At 34.7% G+C, this 23,249-nt stretch overlaps 1 protein-coding gene across 5 annotated transcripts in view; it reads left to right on the plus strand.

The window, feature by feature from the left end:
* Positions 1-23,249, plus strand: part of LOC131438873 (golgin subfamily B member 1) — an 89,100-nt gene that overhangs the window by 14,626 nt on the left and 51,225 nt on the right. For 4 of the 5 annotated variants that reach the window (XM_058609244.1, XM_058609245.1, XM_058609247.1 and 1 more), the window contains exons 2-4: positions 4,467-7,097; positions 7,159-7,302; positions 7,471-7,737. In XM_058609244.1, the coding sequence (XP_058465227.1) occupies positions 4,467-7,097; positions 7,159-7,302; positions 7,471-7,737 (3,042 nt within the window). The remainder of the gene's footprint in view (positions 1-4,466; positions 7,098-7,158; positions 7,303-7,470; positions 7,738-23,249) is intronic. The other variant, XM_058609249.1, reaches the window with a different exon arrangement.

A 23,249-nucleotide genomic window follows, 5' to 3' on the forward strand; every position in this document is an offset into this window, starting at 1 on the left:
ATAGGGGGGAGTACATGAAATTTACGGAATCGAAAACTTTTTTTTGATGCCAAAAATCTTAAAATTGTATGAAACGTCAAGATTTAGTGTTATCTTAAAAAGAATACAAGAATCAGCCCCATGAGGTTGTTCGAGCCATTGATGTGGAACAAGCAATCAAAATTTCTAATGATCGACATTTTCAATTAATCGTCACACTTTTCAATCCGCAAATACAAGAGAGTCTGCTTAGATTGATGGAACTAACACCTAACACGCGAACCCAGAATATAGACTCTATTTGTCGTGATTTGTATTTGTTTTGTAGCCGACGAAATTACATCAATAGCCCAAATGTATGCAATTATATGTGTGTATATGCTTCCGATTCGGATTCGCGTAGGACTGAAACGTTAGCTATAATTTCGCTTCTATTTATAGAATCCAATTGACCAATCAGAGCGATGCTTTCCTTCTGATATATCGCTTACTCCTTCAAAACCCGTCCACAGGGAAATCCGGTATGCCGGAGATTTTTTGTTGACAAAATAGGACACTGCTAGCTATTAATCAACATTTCAATGATATACAATTAAAAATACACGGCTATGAACATTCAAATCAATACGTAGAAAAATATTTCTAATCAAATGGTGACATAATATTAATAATTGATACAAAATTGACTGAGCTGTAATTGTTCAAAACCTGACCACATTTCTACGTGTATTTTTCTAGAGTTTATAATTTGCACCCCTATATAGAAAACAAAAATGTGTTCTACATTAAAAATTTTTGAAAAAAATCGGCTTGTGTGTGTATGTGTGTTGTCAACAAAGAGGTCGAGATCTCAGAGGTGACTGGGCCGATTTTGATCAAACTAGTCGCAAATGAAAGGTCTCCCCGTCGGACGTTTACTTTTTGAGTTATACGAAGTTTTATGTCAAAATTTTCAGTTTTTTGACAATATCTGTCACAATTGACCTTGAAACAGCATATTATTTTAGACTTAGATAACGAGCTATAGATTGTCAAAACTCGTCCATTTTTAACGGAGATATCGATATTATTGAGTAAGCGACTTTTCGCCTTATTCCAGTAGTAAGAGTTTTGAGCGCTGAATGACAAAATAATGTTTGGGAGAAACGTAGAACACGATTTTTTATACAATTGTTTCTAAGTGCCAAAAAGATTGTGTACAGCATACTTTTTCATGAAATTTTGCCTCGGACCGATTTTAGCCCGGTTCGTTTTTGGCAACATAATTTTCGAATATGATACAATGAAACCAGATGATGGCAGCATTTTAGAGTTGAAAGCAATTCCATAATTATATTGATTTAAACTACTAACAGTAATAAATGCTTGAAGAACATAACACCCATATACCATTCGAATCAGTTCGTCGAGATCAGCAAATGCGTGTGTGATAAATAATTTCACTCAATTTTCTCGGAGATAACTCAACCGTGTTCTACAAACTCAGATTCATATGAAAAGTCGTATGCTCCCAAACAAGGTCCCTGAATTCCGGAACTACAGGATGATATGTGAAACGAAATTAAAATATTGTTACTCATTTTTCTCGTAGACGATCTAAGATAAAAATAAAATCTAGGAACCATAAAAGATTAAAACGAAAGGTCTCAAGATCCTATGAAACATCTCACTTTTTAGTTAGATCCAATTTCCGGTTTAGGGGATACAGGGTAATGTCCATTTCACATAAATTTATCAGGTTTATCGGGTTTGTAGATTAGGATAGTCGATAACCAAATAAAATTATTTCAGTTTTACCGGTGTTCAGTTTTTGAATCGGAAACTACCTAAAAATTTAATTCGCACTACGATTTCTCAAATATGTCTACACTGATTTTCAAACAGTTTGTAAACTATACTGCTCCTGAGGTGGATTTAACTGACTTCGGCTACATCGATTTTAGAATTTCGGTTCCAGGATCGAATCGTTTCTCAAAACTCAATCGTTTTGTTAAAACAGGATTCTTCTGAAGGGAGAGAATTTCAGATATATCAGCCAGTTTGAAAAACCATTTCGTAAGTGCGAATTTCAATTCGCTGCTAAAAAATGTGGTTCTTCGAAAGCGCCTTACGTCTTGCAGCAAAGTTGTTCGATAGGTTGGAAATTTTTATGTGATTGTCATGTGAATCTTTCGTATCGTATTATGCAATATTTAAAAGTTTGTACTGAAAGGCAGAGCTAATAAAAGTCATTTTCATTGACTCAAAATAGACGAAAATGACGAGAATTTATTGTCACTCTCAGCTTCGCTTGCAAACTATGAGAACGAAATCCATGTCCAGTCAATGACATAAACGGGAGGGTAGTTTCAAAATTGTATTTTTTCTTTCGTTTGCCCTTTCAGTCATTTGCAGTTCTCAGTGAAAATCCCATAGTATGCAATGTCGATATTCAACCGAAGCTGTGAGAATCGAAAATGACAGAAAAGGTTTCACAATAACTTTTACCTGTTGGTGTTTGAATTTGTAGTAGTTTTGGTTTCCAAAGAGGTTCCGGGATGTACTTACTTCGATTTGGCATATTTTAGTCTCCATTAATAGCCAAGAGTCACAGATTTTCAATACATCGATGAAAGAATGAGAATTGAAATTCTGCTGATGCTCCCTGAAGACGTTAGTTTGGTTTCATCTTATCATAGAGTAAAGAGTGACGTTCGCAATTATTCTCTCTCATTTTTTCAATGAGAAACGAATATGCTTCGTCTCTCTTCGTTTGTTCTGGTGTCGGTCATTTACGAATGAGACAGTAAAATATTGAAAATGAGGCTGTTGGATTGGATTCTTTCATTGAGAATGCGTGACAATTTTAAGTTCTGCTGAAAGATAGCTTGAAAAATTTATTAATCAACACCCGTGGGGGTCGACAATCCGAAGAGATCAATTCTAAATATTGCGAATGAAATTAATTAGAAATAAACTGGTGTTGAGGTCGATTAAGGGGAACCCAGAACTCTCTTGTCCGGATATAACTCAAAAACACGATGTCAGGTGCAATCCGGTTCAGATGATCCTTTTGCGAGCAGGTTACCGTTCGTTGCATGTCTCAAAGTAATTCGATCTCGCCGATGGCTCACAAACCCATGGATGGCAAGGCATTTGCTACTGTGCACTCATGAAAAATGAACATGAACACCAATGTAACGAAAACTGTGTGCGAAAAAGTGCCTTGGAAAATAGTTCTATCTCTCATTAAATCTCACAATTAGGGGAGGTATCTATTTTCGAAAAATTCAAATTTAAATAGTTTGGATTTTGAGACCCAGTCATGAGGAAGAAATTTGAACCGAAGACCATGCATCTCCACTTTCTTTTCACAAACGCAGGCGCTTGGTTGACTATCATCACACATATAGCAAATCCCGACTGTATAGTTTATACACAGAGAGAGAAAAATGGTAATGGATAGTTTCAACGATTTTTTTGTATTAATTTAGTGACATTAAAAATTGTGGTTGATTCAACCAAAGTTGTTTTAAAATTTTGCTACGTGTAGGAGACTTCCTAATCATTCAATTTTTTTTTTCGCACAACTTACATATTATGTAATACGTGTTTATTTTACCTTGTAATCTTGCTATCATCGACCGATAAGATTTTGATTGAAATCAATTTAAAATTCCAACACATATTTCCAATTAGAAATGGTGTAGTCCTACGATAATATGAAGATCATCAAAATACGGTCAGTATCATTTGCTGCCGATAATTTTCGGATGTATTGTCTAATATTGGATCATCGCATCTCATGCTTTGTGCTTGTCGTGTAAATATTTTCAATTAAAATCAACATTCGTTCTTTACTTGCAACCCGATCAAAAGAAAATAGTTAATGCATACCTGATTATGCTCTTGTTTCCGACTAGCAAAAGAGCTTAAAGAGATATGCATAAGATTAAATTAAAAGCAGAGTAATTTCTAATTGTGGTATTTTCAATAGCAAAACAATAGTACAGCTACATTGAAATGTAGAATACAATGACTAAACTTAACTTATTTTTTTATATAATTTATTTTACCCCGGCTTTAACCATTTTGGTCGTTCACTGGGGAAAACTCAACTTAACAAAACTTAATCTTTGATGGAAAACGAATGACGGTTTCGAAAAACATATTTCTGAATGACACAATATAATAAAACGATTAATAATCGTTCTACTAATTTTGTTCATGTTATAATCTAAAATGTGATATTTCTAAATTCGAGGTTTTCTTACATTTTCACTAAATCCACTGAAAATTTCTAAAACTTAGTTATCAAATTTTATAACAATGTTATATTATCTCTAAATTACGGAATAATAGAAGAAGGACTGCCTCAGTAATGCTCGATACGATAGTTTACTTCTTGTTTATGTAACAGATTCGCTCGATTGCTGCAGCCAATAAAATATTTCCTAACGCTATAACTATAAATAATCTTACTATGCTTGCATTTACTTTCGTTCCAGGTCACTGCTGAAGTATCACAAGCCTCGCGGCTCGATAGCACAGATGTGAAAAGTGGAAGTCGTTCCGAAGCGTCGGTTCGGTTCAAGTTAGAAGACGATATTATCGGCAGTCTCAGTGGTAGTAGTGCCAGTTTTGGTAGCGGCAGTGATACCAATAATGAAGACAGCCTAGAGATTATGGAGGAAATAGACATACAGGACGATGGCAGCAAACACGAAGAGAATACTGGCAGTAGTATATCGGAAAACATTCCGTTAAATGTAGGTGCTGTTGATCGGGTCTCATCTGTGTTTCCAGAATCTTCGGGTGGGCAAAAACTCGACGACAGAAGGAGGCATCTTTTTAACATTGATGATGAGCCAGACTTGATACTAGGTGACTCGGAGGACGTTGGATTCAATATTGACAAACTGAATTTATCGGGAAATGATATTGCTCAACATTTTCAACAATTTTGTGAAAAGGACGACTCACCTGACAAAAATTCAAATGTTGAGCGTAACCAAAATGAGCAAAGCATCAATATTGATTCGATCGAAAAGCAGTCGCAAACGAAAGAACAAATTGCTAGCGTTCGAAAACAAACTCTAGTTCAAAATTTGTCAAGTGGGATGAAAAAATATGAAGCAAAAGAACTGTCACCACTGAATGAAGATGATGTATTGATCAATAGTAGTAAAGTCAATCTAGGTTTTTTGAAAAAACTGCATAAGCAGCCACATGTGCAAGATAATAGTAGTGCGGACAACAGTTCCAACACAACGAATGAAATTTCCGAGTTGGTGGGAGATACTGAAAGTGATCGCGCTATGAGTGATAATTACGATCAGAGTTCGCGCAGTGACAGTGAATTAAAACCAAAGAATAGTTATAAAGATGCTAAGAAATTAGTACCAATTTCGATGCGAAGTAAAAGTGATGAGATCCCCGATGGAAACGAGGAGCGTATAGCTAAGCCCTCATTTTCTAGTCTCAGAACAGTGGAGTTAGGCGACTATAGCCTGTCAGATAAACCTCGTGGTAACAGTGCTGAAGAAGATAACTCATTAGACGAGATCGAAATATCGAATCCATCGATAGAAGCCTTTGCGGGAATAGAAGGAACCGAATCATTGAAAGAAAGTGAGCCTCATTCATTCACTGTTTCAATGGAACCTAATGAAGGGCAGGTCTCTTCCGCTAGTAATGATTCTGACGATTTGAAGGAAAAAATTATCACATCCAGTAAATCGTTTGAAGAAGTACAATCTCAGCATGAACTTGAAGTGCTGAATGATAAGTTAGAAGACGAAAAAACTCACTCCTCTGTTAAAAAGATGGAAAAAGTTACAGATTTCAAGGAAGCTTTGGAGGATATTTCTGAAGAATCAGAACATACACTCACGGTGTCAAATCATTCTGGAAGTAGACCTAATACAGACGATGAACTTTCCGCTGTTGAGAAGGGTAAGGAGATGCGTAAGATTCTAGTTGAAAAGATTTTGCAGAGACAACTAAGTATTGGTAGTACCATCCTTGAAGATAACAAGGAAAATATTCCAGATTCGTTACCTTTCAATAAAACTTCCGATTCGAACAGTGTTGTTAGCTTAAACATGTTTCAAGCTTTGGAAGGAGAAATTAAAACGATGAGAGAAATCATTGCAACTAAAGATATTTATGAAGTTGCTACTTCCAAAGATTCATGGAAAGAGGGTACAGTCGATTCACTCAAAGATCAGCAACGGTCTACAGATTCGATTAGTTTGGCTACCAACTCCACCGAATACAGACTAGTTAATGACGAATATGTTCCGAACAAAGAGTTACATAGTACAATCAACAAACAGAACCAGTGGATTGAGATATTGGCAGAAAAATTGCAAGAATCTATTCAGGCACGAAATCAATCAGAGACAAATCTGACGAAACTTACAGTGGAAGTGAATCAGTTACGTAAACAATTGACGGACAATACCGAAGTCTTGAAACAACGCTCAAATTGGATGAGAGATCAGGAAAGTAATGGTCAACGAATTTCAGAAATTTCGATTGATCTGGTAAGTGAGACTGATGATGCTTTGTCGGATTTTCCCGATCTGTATGAGGAACGGTCGAACCGGAACTCTCGGGAACGACAGCTGGATCTTAACCTAGACATTGATTATTCCGAACAGAATCCATTGCTCATCCCTACCACTATGTCTAAGCAGTTCGAACAGTTTAGAAAATATCTATCACCAGATGAACTACGACTGTTCAATATGGTTCAGGGAAAATTCGATGATTACCTAAAACTGGAGCTTGAGAGACAACGCAATGACTTGGAATCTCACCATGAACAAGAAATGACTGATCAACGTACGTATTTTGAACAAAAATGCGCCGAATTTGAGAAACAATATTCGGAAGAAGTGATTTCACATCACAGTCGTCGGTTGTCCAACGACACCGCATCGGATATTTCAGACCATGAAGAATTTCCCGCCGAAAACGGTGGTTATCAATCGAAGCAAACCAGCCCTAAGAAAAAACTCAAGGAGTTGATTTATCTTAGTCCGACACACAGAAAAATAACACCTACCACAATTGATACAACCGAAGGAAGTGCAGATGAAGTGCTAGAGATTACTACTACCGAATATGAAAAGGTAAGTTTTGTTTTGATTAGTAAAATGCGAATGAAATTCTCATCTTTGTTCTATGGTCCAGGAAGCTCAAATGGATTGTGATAGTGCTCGAGAAATTTATCAGAATAAAATTGTGGAGCTTAATCGGAAGCATAGTGAAGAGGTACATCAATTGAAAGAAAGACTAAAACTGTATGAGGATACAGATGCCACGAAGGAATTCTTGGTAAGTTTCAAGACGTATTTCTGCATGTTCTTAATTCATGTTTTATCTATAAGCATGTTTTCATCGAATACAACCTAATTTCCAATGTCATTCTTTTCTCTTCCCTAACATTTCGTGTGAAATTGAAACACACATGGGTTGACTCTCACATTGACTTAATATTATTAGCCTAATACCGAAACTCCTTTCACGAGTAAAACCGCATCCTCACTAATAACACAAGCGATGACAACGGTCGCCTCACCGGACGGCTTAGCGTCGTCGCAGTCTGATGTGTTACTAACAACTACTGCCAGCAAGATTAACGTTGCCAGTGTTGGCACCGAACCAAACGATGATTTGCACGAAATTATTGCCGATTACGAGCGTCGATTGCAGGAACAAGTTGCTCTGGCTCGCCAAGATGTGCTACGAGAGCTAGAGATCCAGATACAGGTAAGTTTGTTTTCTCTATCGCAAATCATCTTTCCTTCAATGTTGATTGCGGAATTGCATTCAACTATTACTCACAGTCAATATGGTATGCAATGTGTGGTGGTGAAAAGTATGTAATTGACGTCAATCGTCGAAATAGTTGAATTTTAATTGGGCTAAAATACTTTGACTAATTATTGCCACTAAATAATGTAAGAGACAAAACCGAGAAATTGCCGTAGGCAATACCTTGATTTTATACTACACAAGTTTGGAATTTCTTGGATATCAGTTCTAAATGGAGTCCTTAAAACTTGGAACTTGAACGGGTCGATTTGTTAGGCTTCTCCGATGTTTAATGCTGTTCGGTGTATTTTACTTGAATACATAGGACCAGCAGCTGAATGTCGGTGTAAAAATTACCCCAATGGAAAATCAAACCGCAATTGTGTTTAACGATTTAATAATTTTTAGTCGGTTTGACGTAAAGTCGCCATAACTAAGTTCAGTTTTTGCAATAACTGAGTGGAAACATATATTGGAGAAGCCAAATGAATGAAAAACTTACAGAAAAGATGGTTTTTTGGAAAAAGATTGGACTCGAACCTACGTTCTTATGCATTCCGTGCGTACGCGCTACCATTTCGCCACCCTAAGCCTTGTGATAGACACAGCTCTAAAACACGACTAGGCATGATAGAACGTACATCGAACATGGTCTCCAATCATCTTCTCTGTTCATCAAACACTAGTCTTTTCGCTCTGTATCTATTTTCCGCTCAATATTAACAATTATTTGTCGAAAGAACTTTTTCGTACAAGCAGATAACGGTCTATTTAGGTGGTCTTCGAGAATGAATAAATGTACACACTTAAAACAGATTCTCGAGATTGGTAACATGACATTTTACTGATGGTTCTGTAATCCACATGTTCGTTTCCGAAATTCGTTAACGTTAAATTCTGATATCTCGGTAAAGTGAGTGTTTTTGGTATAATATATTGCTGAACAATAAATATACCGAAACCAACAAATCCGTTCGTCGTGATTTCGAAAAGTTACTACTTTTGCAGAATTTCAGCGATACACTTACCGTTTAATGTCACCTGTCGATTTTGTATAGTGCCACGTCGTCATTTCTCATGTAACACTAATATATATTACTAGCTGACCCGTCGAACATCGTCTCGCCTGATTTTTTTTAAATTTTTTTTTCGGATAGTAGAATTGTCAAACGTCTTGCGCTGTTAATGTATCTTTCCATTATTTTACTGATTTCTTGGCTGCGATGAATTCATTAAAAAATATTGTGAATATGTTAAAAGCTTTTGTTACGCAAAAATTAATCGAATGCACCGATCGCAATATCATCTTTTGAGTCATATCGCTGTTAGATGCGATTGTAGATCTCTCTCAAAAAACTAATGGTTTCGACATATGGGATAAAAAGCGAAGCAAAAATAACTAAGATGACTACTTTAAATTGATTCCGAAAATTTACAAAAGCTGCCATCGCGACTTGTATTTTTCTTCTCTCTAGTCTGGTGAGATTATTTAGTCGTGTTTAACACTCCAAATACCAAGCCTCAAAAAAAGTTGGAACGGTAACTTTGAGCTGTCATAGCTCAGCTGTTTTTCAACGAATCTCAATAAATTTTACACACTCGAATTTTGTGAAGTTCGTAGATTGATTCCAAAACTTTGTCGCAGACGATTGGTAAAGGAAGACCAATGAAAATTTGATTTTTCCCGTTCCAAGTTTTTTTCACGCGCCCAATATGCCCTATCTGCTTACCAATTTTCTTTCCTTTGGCGTAATCGTCGCATAGAAAATATTGAATACTTCAACTTTACCGAGTCATAACTTTGTTGTTAGTTAACCGATTTTCAAAATTTGTTCACCATTGGAAAGGTACTACTTCCACAAATAAAATGCACTGAAAAACAATAGGGTTTTCTACCCAAAGTTATAATGAAAACTGTAGATAGATGATCTAAGAAAAGATGAGACTTTTTACAATGATCGTAAATGTCTTGAAATTCAAAGCGATGACCTATATATTTTTATACATCATTCGATTGCTAGTGATACCAGCTACAATTTTCGCTCAACTACCATTCCTGCACAATCAAAAGAAAACATTAAACAATCGATGAATTTATAAATATATATGAATTTTTCATTTTTTTCACATGTTTGTATATAACTCAAAAATTAAAGCGATGACATGTACATTTTTTTTATTCAAAATATTAGAATCATTACCAGAAACAATGTATTGATGATCAAAATTATATATCCGTTCAAAGAATTTCAAGAAATTTGGTACAAATACAGAAAATTTCTATTATTGGGAAAATTTTGCCAAAAAAAAACAAATCAAAACTTTGAAATTACATATATTTTTTTATTATTTTAGTTGGAAATTTATTATGAACCAAATTTACAAAAAAACTGAAACTTGGATTTCACTGAAAATCTTAAAAATTTTGGTAAATATACCTAAACTCTAAAAATAATTATGTTTTTGTATTGGACAAAAGATCTAAACAATTTTTATGCACAACCCAAACGGAATTGATAACTACTAAAAATAGGTTTTTTTGTTTTATGTTTTCCGCAAAATCTCAAAAAATCGGTAGAATATCGGAAATTTCAAAATTTCTGATATATATTGCGTTCCAACGTTTCTGCAAATCAAAGTGAAAATATTGGAATCCGTTCTGATTTCGTCTGTTTCAAAGAGACGTAGAATTTGTTTCTATCAATAAAATAAATTTTGTGACAACACGAAAATTTTAAATTATTTCAATGGCTTTGTACAATAAGAAATAGAACGTAAAGTTATATGAATTTCATATACTAACCCATGGCAAAAGAAACCAACTACAATTCTAAAAAAAATTATTGCTTGATTTTTTTTACAATCTATTAAGAACAAAAAAATATATCTTAAATTTTCCGCTATCCTAAACAACATCGTAGAACTTAGAATTATTTCGAAATGTATAGAATTCGAAAATTATTTGAATTTTCTATTAGTAAACAATTCAGAAAAAGTAGAATTCTGAATTTAGCATAAAAATCACACGAAATTAAGTAAAACCTGTTTTTATCCACCTAGTGGTGTAATGATGCCTTTCCCATATATCTCTTATTCTCATATAAAAAATATATTCTTCAAACAGTTTTGTTTGATTTTTGAAAAACATGAAAGCTAGTGCATGAACTAGAGTAACCTACAAAATGAAACAGTTCTAAAATCGGTTAGGCCATCTTTGTCAGTGAAGTGAGTTCCACTATTTCAGGTACTTATGAAACTGGAATCGCCCCGAATATTAGCAGTCTTTGCGATGAGCACCAACCAACCAATCTATTTGCAGCTTACAGTTGTCTTCGTCTCGAAAAACAACCTCTTCGTTTGAATGCTTTTTACTGAATGAAACCCTGCACCTATGTTATCAGAACTAAATGGCTCAAGTGACATGTTCCCCTGGTTATTTGGAGATTCGTGCCTTGCCGTAGCTTCTCATCAACTTCCTGATGGGAAGGAAAGGATAAAAGGAACATGGACGGGAATTGGGAATTGGGTGAGATGGGAAAACAGCACAAAACATAAAGAAATAAATCATCCTGCATCCCCGAAAGGATGCTGAACGATCTGCAGGTGCCAAAATGCACGGTTGATAAAACCTCCAACCACCGAGAGGCCTTAGAGATTTTACTAAAGCGACACCATTCTGCATTCCCCGAAGAATGCATAACGATTTCTTCCCGAATATGCACTTGAATTAATTTGACACTCTAGAAGACAAAAATACCTTATTTTCATATATAGCTAATAAATGACTTACATGATACGTATATTTTTCAATAAAAAAACCCAATATATGAACATAATTTAAAATTTTTTAAAAAAATATCTTTTCCGCCTTTTTTTATAAACATGCTCGAAAATATTTTCTGTCAAATACAAGAAACAGATTTTTTTTCGTTTGCCTCAATGTTAGATATAGCAGTTTAAAAATAACCTGTTTTTGAACTAGTTTTGCTCATAACTTCGGTTCAGAAAACGCCACCTGAATACGCCAGTCATTAAAAAATTGGTTTTAACAAACTCTAAAAGATGTTCAAAGATACCTATACGAAAAGGGAAAAATATAAATGCTAGAGCAAAAAAATCTGATTTTTTGAGGAACACCCTAAGTTGCTCTTTAAAAATAGCTGTAACACTAAAACCGTTGCAGATACTACTATGGTGTCCTCAGCAAAGCTGCTCGATATAAGTTTATCTACAATTTTGTCGAAGAATGCTGTCCTCTACCTCAATACATCCGGAAAATAAGTTTTGGATCACCTTAATAATAAGAGCCACCCTAATACCATGTACATCGACATATGGCTTATCTTCACTGATCATTTGTTTTGAAGACATCATAGCTCTATAGTATAAGGTTTAGCCACAAATGTTTTTGTCCCCCTAAATTGTGGATCCGGACCACTGTGCAATGCAATTTAACACGGAAATTTTAAAATTTCTGATCTGTTACCAATTTTTTTGAGATTCTACGGCAAACCTACAACAAAATCAGAATTTTAGTAGTTATCAATTGCGTTTGGGTTGTGCATAAAAATTGTTTAGATCGTTTGTCCAATACAAAAATATAACTATTTTTAGAGTTTAAGGTTATTTACTAAAATTTTTAAAATTTTCAGTGAAATCCAAGTTTCAGTTTTTTTTGTAAATTTTGTTCATAATAAACTTCCATCTAAAATAATAAAAAAATATATGTCATTAAATTTAAAAGTTTTGATTTCAGGTTGTTTGGCAAAATTTTCCCAATAATACAAATTCTCTGTGTTTGTACCAAATTTCTTGAAATTCTTTGTACGGATATATAATTTTGGTCATCAATACACTGTTTCTGGTAATGATTCCAATATTTTGAATAAAAAAAAATGTACATGTCATCGCTTTAATTTTTGAGTTATAAACAAACATGTGAAAAAAATGAAAAATTCATATATATTTATAAATTCATCGATTTTTTAAAGTTTTCTTTTGATTGTGCAGGAATGGTAGTTGAGCGAAAATTGTAGCTGGTATCGCTAGCAATTGAATGATGTGTAAAAATATATAGGTCATCGCTTTGAATTTCGAGATATTTACGATCATTGTAAAAAGTCTCATCTTTTCTTAGGTCATCTATCTACAGTTTTCATTATAACTTTGGGTAGACAACTCTATTTTTCGTTTTTTTTTCAGTGCATTTTATTTCTGAAAGTATTACCTTTCCAATGGTGAACAAATTTTGAAGATCGGTTGACTAACAACAAAGTTATGACTTGGTAAAGTTGAAGGTCTTAATATCCGATTCGCGATGCACCTTCTTCTTACTTGAATAAACCTTGTTACGTCGAATTTTTCCGCACTTTATCTTCATATCCTTACTCTTCCTTGAGTATTATGGCTCTACATTTTTCATATTCTTTCTCTTCTCATAATCTCTAGTTAATTTGATATTGTTAGAAAACCGAAAGAAAAAAATGAGTAATTCTTGAACATTCGAAAGTTCAAGTTACCTTTCTTTTAAATATTGTAACCATAAATTTTTACATGAACACTGCATTCGTTTAATAGTTGTATCAATAGTCGTCTCATTTGTCGACACCACATCATTTTGTTTAGTATCCCACCTACAATTAATGAATGGTGGAGTTCGGTACTGAGAATCTATATCAGAAAGTTTTATATGAAAATAATGTGCAATTCTTCTGTTATAGTGGAGTGAACATGAGGAGTGATTGTACCAGTATTCAGCTTATCGTTCGAGTCAATGCATAAAATCTCACAATTAATGGTTTTCAATCCACCAGAATTTACCCGACGCGAACGAACTTCAGCATGCTAAGTGCAGGGCAAACCTGTTTGTTTGATCTCATTATTTAAACAGTAGAATCCTATCATTGATTCGTACAAAAATCGTTCTATAATGTGATTTGTTCAACCCACGCTTGTGCATGGCCAACATTAATCATATAACTGATTACATTGCACACAATGCATCTTCTGGTAAACAATATTAGAACTTTTGATCCTGTTTACGGTATAGCTAGAACACTCATATGCATTCCGTCATTGAGTTATTTGGTAAGCAATAATTTTGATACCCAATTAAGCACGTGGCTCGAAATGACGAATTCCATGCATCAAATATGCATGTGGTATCTTCACACAAAACAACTTGTAACGCGCCAAACAATATTTTTCAACGATCTAGTATTCTTTTCTTCAGTTGCCCAACACTTATGCAACTCGTTATGCGCCAAACACCTATCGATGATCTAGCAAGCAAAGACAACTTTTTCAGCGGAAAATTCCATTTCCATACAAAACAATTTTATGGATTTTTTCCACTTTTCCGGCAAATTTTCCTAATTTTTTGATGTACGAACCCGGCGGTGGTAGAAACTAATCAAACAAAAAAAAAAAAGAATCATGTAAATCCGTCCATCCGTTCTTAAGTGATGCGATTACAAAAATGACCTCTGCATTTTTATATATATAGATAGATAGATAGATAGATAGATAGATAGATAGATAGATTTTTCTGACCCTATGTGCGGGATTGGGAGTCGAATCCTGGTGGGCTGCATGAACGGCATCGACGAACCCATCACGCTATACCATTCTCCTGTTACTATATAAACCTATATAAACCGTATTTCTTTCGTTTGTTGTTCTTTTCATTGATAAAGAAATATAAATACTAATACTAATACTAAAAAGGCATCAACACAGTATATTTAAGAAAATATGTGAGCTCGATTAGCTTACATCCGATGGGTACGTGCTCCCTTAAAATGAAATCAATGTAGTTCCTTACGTAGGATATACCAAATGTATTTGAAGTAAAATAATAAAACTGTTTAAATTTGCAATAAAATATGATAATAATTGAACGCATTATTCTAGTGAAACAAATCAGACAGCATTGCTGACAAATTGGAATATTCAAAATGGTGACAAGGGCCGTGCACAAATTAACACATTCAACATTGAACATTTCAGAAGAACTATAATAACGAAATTTATCTACCCGAGCCAGAAAAGTTTTCCTTTTTTTTTGTTCAAGTCGTCATCAGCTAAGTTTTACCTGACGAATGATCAATTTGAATAAAAGGTACAAGGAGAACCCTTCGATCATAAAATTGCGATATCGCAGTTTTTGATTTTTGCGATAGTTGATTTAACTAATTTCTTTTTGATTCAACCAATATGGTTGTTGATTTGCATATATTCAAGTAGTTGAAAAATATGTTGTTTTGAATGCTGTCAAATGCCGGAGACAGTTGAAAGCAAAACAATAATCGCAATGCAAAATCAACAACTTTTTTAGTTGAAATCTGTTCGCGTCGCTTCAAAATGTCAATGAAAACAACATCGAAGGTTAAAGCGTTTGGTGAAATTGTGTCCATTCGATTTGAGGAATTTATGATTCTATAACAAGTGTTTATCTATCAGCGGTGTTGTGATAAAGTTAACCTTGTTTAAGATGAAAAAGATTTGGTGACAAATTAGAAAATGTTAATGAATGATCATCTCGTAATCTTTCAGGTATGCGCAAAAATTTTATGCTTCAAATTCGATCATTGGTTTACTTCCAGCAGACTGTTTTACTTCCAGCTGTTTGATACCGATGATGATGTTCATGCATTAGCAATAAAACGCTTTTTGACATGAATTTAATTTATAAAAGTAACAGGAGTGAAGGGTTTCAAACACACAGAACGCGCTGCGATTGAATGGCGCGTTTGAATTGCCGTCGCAAAATACCAATTCTCAGCGGTTGATGCACCCAAGCTCATATAAATTGACTAAAATTATCAGTGCATAACTTTAGTTCAACCGTTTGAAGGCATCATCTTTCAATACTCATTTTAGGTAAATTTAATAATTTCGCTAATTTACTCGCCCCTCCGGGCACTTTTGCTGATTAAAAACGTTTTTCTACATCAATCATTTCCGATCGAATCAGAAGTTTTTTTTTAGAATTTAGATCTTTACTGATCCCGACTTGACATGACCATGATCATACAAAAATAAAAATCACTTAGAAATCAGAACATTTCTGATTTCGGGATGATAATTTATTCCTTGGTTAAGATCATTTGAAATCAGTAGTGATCGGTAGTTTTCTTAGCCCTAATGATATCACATGTCAATATAAAATACTGTTTATATTTTAACAACGATATTTATTTCATGAATCTCAACATACCGAACTTATTTCAAATAGATCATGACGTGTATCAGTGAGTATCTTTTGATTATTTTCGCAAATCAATAACATTGTTCGAGTTGATTCAACTATTTGCAATGTCTAAAACAAATAAAACCGATTTATTTTTCAACTATAGAATTTTGTTTCAATAACTCAACCAGTTATTTCAACTAAAATATTTGTTGAAATTGAAAGGTATGTGTCCTCACTAATTGACAGCATTTTTTTCAAACAATTAAATTAGTTGTTTCAACCATCGTTTCTGCAAATCGAAAAACAAAAATGACAGTTTAGTTAAAACAACAATCGATTAGTTGTACCAAATTTTAACCAATCGAATTCAGAAAATCAACTAATATTTTGGTTGAAATGGGATCGCGGGTGGTTCCGTGTGAATGATTGAAATTGCAGAAGTAAAAACTTACGAATAAACACACCCCTACACGCTTTCTCCACCCCGTAAAATTGTTAATTTGAACCAATGTGCGAGGAAAGATTTTTTTTCCTACCGTTCATTCCGTAAGGACGTTTGAAATTTAATATATCTCTTGGATATCTTGAATAACTGAGAATTCAAGATTGCATGATTAATATTACTTCAAAACAGAAATTCTCTTAAGATATAATCGGCGAAATTCACTGACCGATTATGTTTAATATGAAGTGACAATATTTCGAAGCGTGCTTGGGGTTTATGTCGATATTTGGTTATTGAATTTTGTTCTACGTGGTTTATGAACGGTCCCAAACACCAAACAAAGAAACACCTTTTTCTAGCTCTTCATAGAGTGCCGCCTTTCAAATAATTTTTAAAATAAAATCGACCGATGTCTATGTGCATTGAACTTATTGTAAAATGAGAAAGGTTACTGACGTGTTATCTCCTGGTACCGGAATTCGGCTTAATTTTTGTGTGAAAGCTTAGTCACCGGATCAACATTACCTCTTATCAGACGCCTTGACCATGCAGGTTTATTCTTACGTACATTATCATCTGTTCGCACATTCTTTCGTTTGCAAGTTGAACAAGAGGTTATCAATAGATGCGTGTGTAGCCGGAATAGTCCGTAAGACGACTCTCACCAGCACGCATTGAAAATGAACCTTTTATTACTTTGACCCTATCTCATTCCTTTAATCAGATTTTTTACATTTTTGTAAACTAACAAATTCAAAGAAGAATCTGAACATGTCCATTGAAGGGTTAGTAACTGATTTTTGACATCTTCACTCACTGTTTATCACTGCTCATAATGATTTCGATTCATTCTCACACCACTACTTATGCTTTCACGCTGTGAGATTGTCAACCATTTAGAACAAAATGTACTAGATTGAACGCGCTTCACTTGCGCATGTGCCAAAGAATTTGAAGCAACGGAGTCGGGGTTTATATTTTTAGATGCAATTCAATCTTGTCAGTTTGGATTTAAATTGTGGTGTTGAAGGACGTTTACCGGTACCGTGCTAAACTGTGATTGGTAGTATTGTTTTTTTATGTGAAGAAATTATTGACCCGCTCGGTACGTTTAACGGTTTTCGGAAACATGTGAAGCAGGATTGATGGAGGTGTGATGACCGTGTATGAAGCTGATGTTTGTAGAAAAAATCATTCTCAGTAAAGTGATCCAAATCAACAAGTTTGATGAGTGATTTACGAATGGAAATCATCGTGCAAAAAGAACGTGCTTTTTCCGTTGAATTGTTTTATTAATAGCTTAAACGTGTGTTCTGGTCTGTTTTACAAACTTTTGACCGCATGTCTTGTGGATATACACTAGGCGCAGAAAACCGCATTTTGCTCAATCACGTACAGAATTCTTGTAAAACGTAACTGCGTTTTCGGATCACCTCCAAGGTATGTTGTCTAGAACTAAAAAAACTAAAATCAATTCAACTTTGGTGTCTGTTAAGATCATTATATCTAATGATTCGGATCTCTTTTCGAATTTTCTCCAATTAAAATTTTCGGTGTTTTATTTTCTTTTTCTAAATATGACCAACGGAATATGTTCAATAAATCTTCAACAAAAATGCGAGTCCCATAAACATAGCGACATTAATGGAGTAATTTTATCAGTTTTATTTTGACGTTATACTAAGTCTTTGTTTTCTAAATAGGGGTGCGAATTCAAAATACGAAAAAATAAAACCGTGCAAACCGCCCATCCGCACCTACTCGTCCGGTTGGCTTGGAAATATTTCTACGCATCTTTAACTTCAATTAGTAATGAACAATGGGTCGTATGAATAAAACGTAGTAAGCTTGAATGTCGGATGTAAATGCTACTTGTGGTCAGTCAAAAAACGAGACTAAGGATTTCACAACAATGTACAAGAATGTAGTCCTAAGTTCGAGACATTAGTCTATAACAGAGGAAACATCTTCCAGAAACCAATAAATTCTATAACATCACAAAAATTGGGGTTGATAAGAATGACCGAATGGTTTGAAAGTATAACGTGAAATGTAAATACTGTAGATAGAGTATGGATGTATTTTAGAACATCCTCGATTTAGCCAGCAAGGGTTCAGTATAAAGAAACGACAGATTAAAATATTACTCGTAAGAAAAAACATTCCTAATTCTCCTAGTGGTGTGATAATGTCTTTCTCTTGCCATTCAAATAGTCTCGGAACATTTATAAGACCATTGGTATTGTGAACTTATCAAATATTCTAATACCAGTTCGCTTACACATCTCATCCAAGTCAGTCGATATAACAAAACTGCTTTCGTTCGCGACGGAAGAAACCAAGTACAGTATTGTGTAGTGAACAATAGAACGACCTCGAAATGAGTGAACCAAACGAACAAAAGCTACCGCCGACACGAAAGAATACAATTGTTGTTGACTTTAGGCAGTGCAAAATTCGACCTTCGATACGAGAACTTGAAGGTTTGCTTAAGGAGTAAATGCATCTTGACATTAAACGTGTGCATTTATTTCAATGCAATAAGACAAATGATGTGGTTTACATCCAGTTTTATAAAGAGTTGGATGCAATTCAATTCGCAAAAGACAATAACAATGTACACGAGAACATTAAGTACAACATTCCAGTATATATGGGAGATAGTGCTATAGAAGTGCGTGTGTATGATCTTCCCTCAAGCGTCACCGATTCTTATATTCGCAAAACTATGTCCCAATACGAAGAGATTCTCTTTATCGAAAAAGAATAGTGGAAGAACTTTTTCCCCGGTATTCTAAATGGCGTGCGTTTGCTACGCATGTGCTTAAAGAGGCCTATACCTTCTTATGTGACTTTCGGTCAGGATACAAGAATCCCGTGCAAATCACTCGACAATCCTATTTCCTATTGGTACACAGTTCGAAAAAGTCTTGTGATCTTACATCTTATGAGATGTACATAAGTGGAGCGTCATATTTCACACGAACTTATATTCAATAACATGTAAAATTGTGTGATTTGTAAACTACATGGCTTGAACTCGAATGAAATAAAAAACAAAAGATCGATAGCAACAGGACTTGAAAACCGAGAAACATTAGATCACAAAGCACATCGATTAATCGACTGAACCACAGAAGTCCTTATAAGCTTATTGAATAATTAATACATATAAATCCATACTGCGGTAATTGGTAGTGGAATATTGCGTCATTTGAAAAATCAAGTAGTTAAGAATTATATCGTTTGAAGGTTTATGTCACATGTAATGACTCTCCAGCGTTGACTTTTTTCTGCTTCGGCTATGGCTGAGCTGCACATGCAGCTGTGTGCATGTCCAGCTCAACCATAGCCGAAGCAGAGAAAAAGTCAACGCCGGAAAGCTCGGATCGGTCGGATCGGCCTAATGCGCCTTTAACTTGTCGACACATGTCGCGCCACAGATCGAATCCTAACTTTTCCAGTTTATTGTTTATTGTTAATTTTGAGACTCATGTTGGCAAAAATCAATAACATTCCGTCTTTGACTCATCAGTGCAGAGCAGTTCAAATTGAACTGCTTAGTGCTAAACTCGGCAGTTCAATTTGAACCGCTAAGCAGACGTAAAGTTTCTGCTACTTACAGAACACTTTTTGTTTTGCAACGAAGTGCAATGTCTTTTCTGACGTGCCGAACGAAAACGTGTTTTCGACTATTTCTGGCCGATGCAGGTATGGTCATTTAGGGGTTAGCCAAATTTTGTGCTAGGGCACATAACCGTTTTTATTATTTTTACGTTTCGTCTTTGACTCATCAGTGCAGAGCAGTTCAAATTGAACTGCTTAGTGCTAAACTCGGCAGTTCAATTTGAACCGCTAAGCAGACGTAAAGTTTCTGCTACTTACAGAACACTTTTTGTTTTGCAACGAAGTGCAATGTCTTTTCTGACGTGCCGAACGAAAACGTGTTTTCGACTATTTCTGGCCGATGCAGGTATGGTCATTTAGGGGTTAGCCAAATTTTGTGCTAGGGCACATAACCGTTTTTATTATTAATAAAATAATAAAAACGGTTATGTGCCCTAGCACAAAATTTGGCTAACCCCTAAATGACCATACCTGCATCGGCCAGAAATAGTCGAAAACACGTTTTCGTTCGGCACGTCAGAAAAGACATTGCACTTCGTTGCAAAACAAAAAGTGTTCTGTAAGTAGCAGAAACTTTACGTCTGCTTAGCGGTTCAAATTGAACTGCCGAGTTTAGCACTAAGCAGTTCAATTTGAACTGCTCTGCACTGATGAGTCAAAGACGAAACGTAAAAATAATAAAAACGGTTATGTGCCCTAGCACAAAATTTGGCTAACCCCTAAATGAATAACATTCGTTGCGTCGGGTTTCTTCTTCCCTTCTTGAGAAATTTGATTTTTTGCAGGCAAATGATGTTTTGTGTGCACCGTGTAGCCAGAAAGCGAATAAAATTGGGGCAAAGGATTTATGTGAGTAATAAAATAATGATGACATACAATTTTGGAAAACTTGCGAAAATGATGCAATTTTCACTATTCAGCTGATCACAGATTCTGAATCCTCTGAGACTGATGACAATGATGACAATGTGTTTATATTCAGCGACTATACATAAGTAATTCTTACATTTACTTACATTATAACATTGCATTTCTCAAATTTTAAAATATTGATTGCCTTTTTAGAATGAACCATATTTACCTTCCTGTTATCTTACCGAATTGAAACCAAAATTTCATGCTAAAGGTGCAACTAAATCGGAAAGAATGAGAATTTTAACTGTTTTTTAAAAACAGTTAAAATGTTAACGCATACGATGAACACATCAAGATATTTTGTTACAAAAAGTAGAGAATCTCCTGGAAAAAAAGGATTTTTGCGATCTCGGGAACAAAATGTAAAAACTTATTTTTTAATTTATCAACGATTCATAGGTGAAAATGAAGGGATCGAAATAAGCTTTTCAAAATTTTGCTGATGCTTTTTGGACAATGTAAAAATGTTCAACTAATGATCAGATGTCAAAAACAAATTCACGTTGTTTTAAAAAGAATGAAGCGAAAAAAGTCACGCACAAAACAATGGGTTATGAAACCAAAAGCATGTTTCGAAAAAATAACAACAGCTACTGATAAGTTTATTGAAAATTTTGGCAAAGTTGCAAGAATATTTCTCAAGCGTTCTCTCATTGCTCCAAAACAAACGTCATATTTTCAAAATGTGAAAAAAAATTGAAGACTGACGAAAGTTTAATAATTTGCGATTTTGCGGAAAATTACGCCTTCGTTTTTCAAAACGCCATAACTGGCGTAATTATTTCTGATGGCAAGAAACATGACGCAATAGCTGTGTATGTTTTTCTCGAAGCTCTTAATCAACATTTCCACAATACTATCCACATATACGCAAGTTTACAAATGATCAATGATTGTCAAATTTCGACCGCGAATGAATTGTACGAGTGAGTTAGGAAAGCATCTTCTCTACCCAATATTTCAGTCATATACAAATGTTCGGAAGATTATTTAAAACGGAAAAATTTCGTAAAAATCGTTTTGAAAAATGTAAAACTATTTCTGGAACACAATCGTTTCACTATGTTGAGCCTTACGGAGACATGGATTTAAAAAATGAAAGTTTTCTCTTCCCAGGACACGTTTGAAGTATTGAGTTTTTGTAAACCAGAAAAACAAAATCATAGAAAAATTGCAACTGTGCAAAAACTTTATGTCACCATTATTTTATTACTCACGTAAATCCTTTGTCTCAATTTTACTTGTTTTCTGCCTGAAACGTTGCTAACAATAAACTGACAAAGTTAGGATTCGATCTGTGGCGCGACATGTGTCGACAAGTTAAGCCCGTATCCGAGCGAATTGCGCTGCGGTACACTCCGTGCGTGCGGGTCGTAATTTAAAAATTCACTGCTCCGAAAATATTGATCTTTCCACTCTGAAACTTTGCCAAGATTGAGTCAAACCCCTAAGGCTTCTTTTTTCAACAAAAAAAGATAAAAAAAAGGCCCAAGTTTGATTTTTTTTTGTTTGTTTATTAATTTTTTTTTTTTATATTAACTTTAAAGGTTGTTTTATGGAATCGCTTATTTGAAAGCTAAGGAAAAGACGCACATTTCATTTCTTGGACGAATTTTTGTATCTTTATTAGATTTTACAGTATAGGCAGTTGAAAAAAGGCTCTTTTTTGAAAACGCGAAATTTCAAAAAATCATGTCTCGAAAATTCCACGTGCCATATTGAAAAAAAAAAAACGTGTCGAATATTTTCGAGTTCTTTGCCGAAAAAAATAGTAAGATGAAAAAAAAATTGAACAGCTGATTTTGCATGGAATGCCCCATATACATTGACATTATCCTACCTCGTCGAGCTGAGTCGAATGGTATATAGCACTATCGGTTTCCGAAGCTCCGTTCAAAAGCCGGGTTTTCCAGCAATTCTATTACCTGTCTATAGAGAAATGCAAAACCGTTGATCGTTGATCGGTCTCAACTTGAGACCTCAAGTACAACCCCATTTCTTCCAAGTATGCAAAAAAAAAACAAATTTTATTGCTATTGCTCAGGTAAATGGAACAAAGTGATTGCTCAGGCTAGCAAACAGTATATCCAAAATATGATGAGGGGATTGGAAAAGCTCAAGGTTTCATCAAAACTAAATCGGAATGATTTTTTGTTATTTTTTATTTACAGTTCAATGCATGACCATTTACTGTGCGTGTGCTTAATCTTTCCCAAGTTCCACTGTCTGGCAGCGGTTTACAGAAAAAAGATGTATTCATGTGTTTTGTTTATACATGCAAATATC

This window comes from Malaya genurostris, chromosome 3, assembly GCF_030247185.1.
Source record: "Malaya genurostris strain Urasoe2022 chromosome 3, Malgen_1.1, whole genome shotgun sequence".
Classification (NCBI taxonomy): domain Eukaryota; kingdom Metazoa; phylum Arthropoda; class Insecta; order Diptera; family Culicidae; genus Malaya; species Malaya genurostris.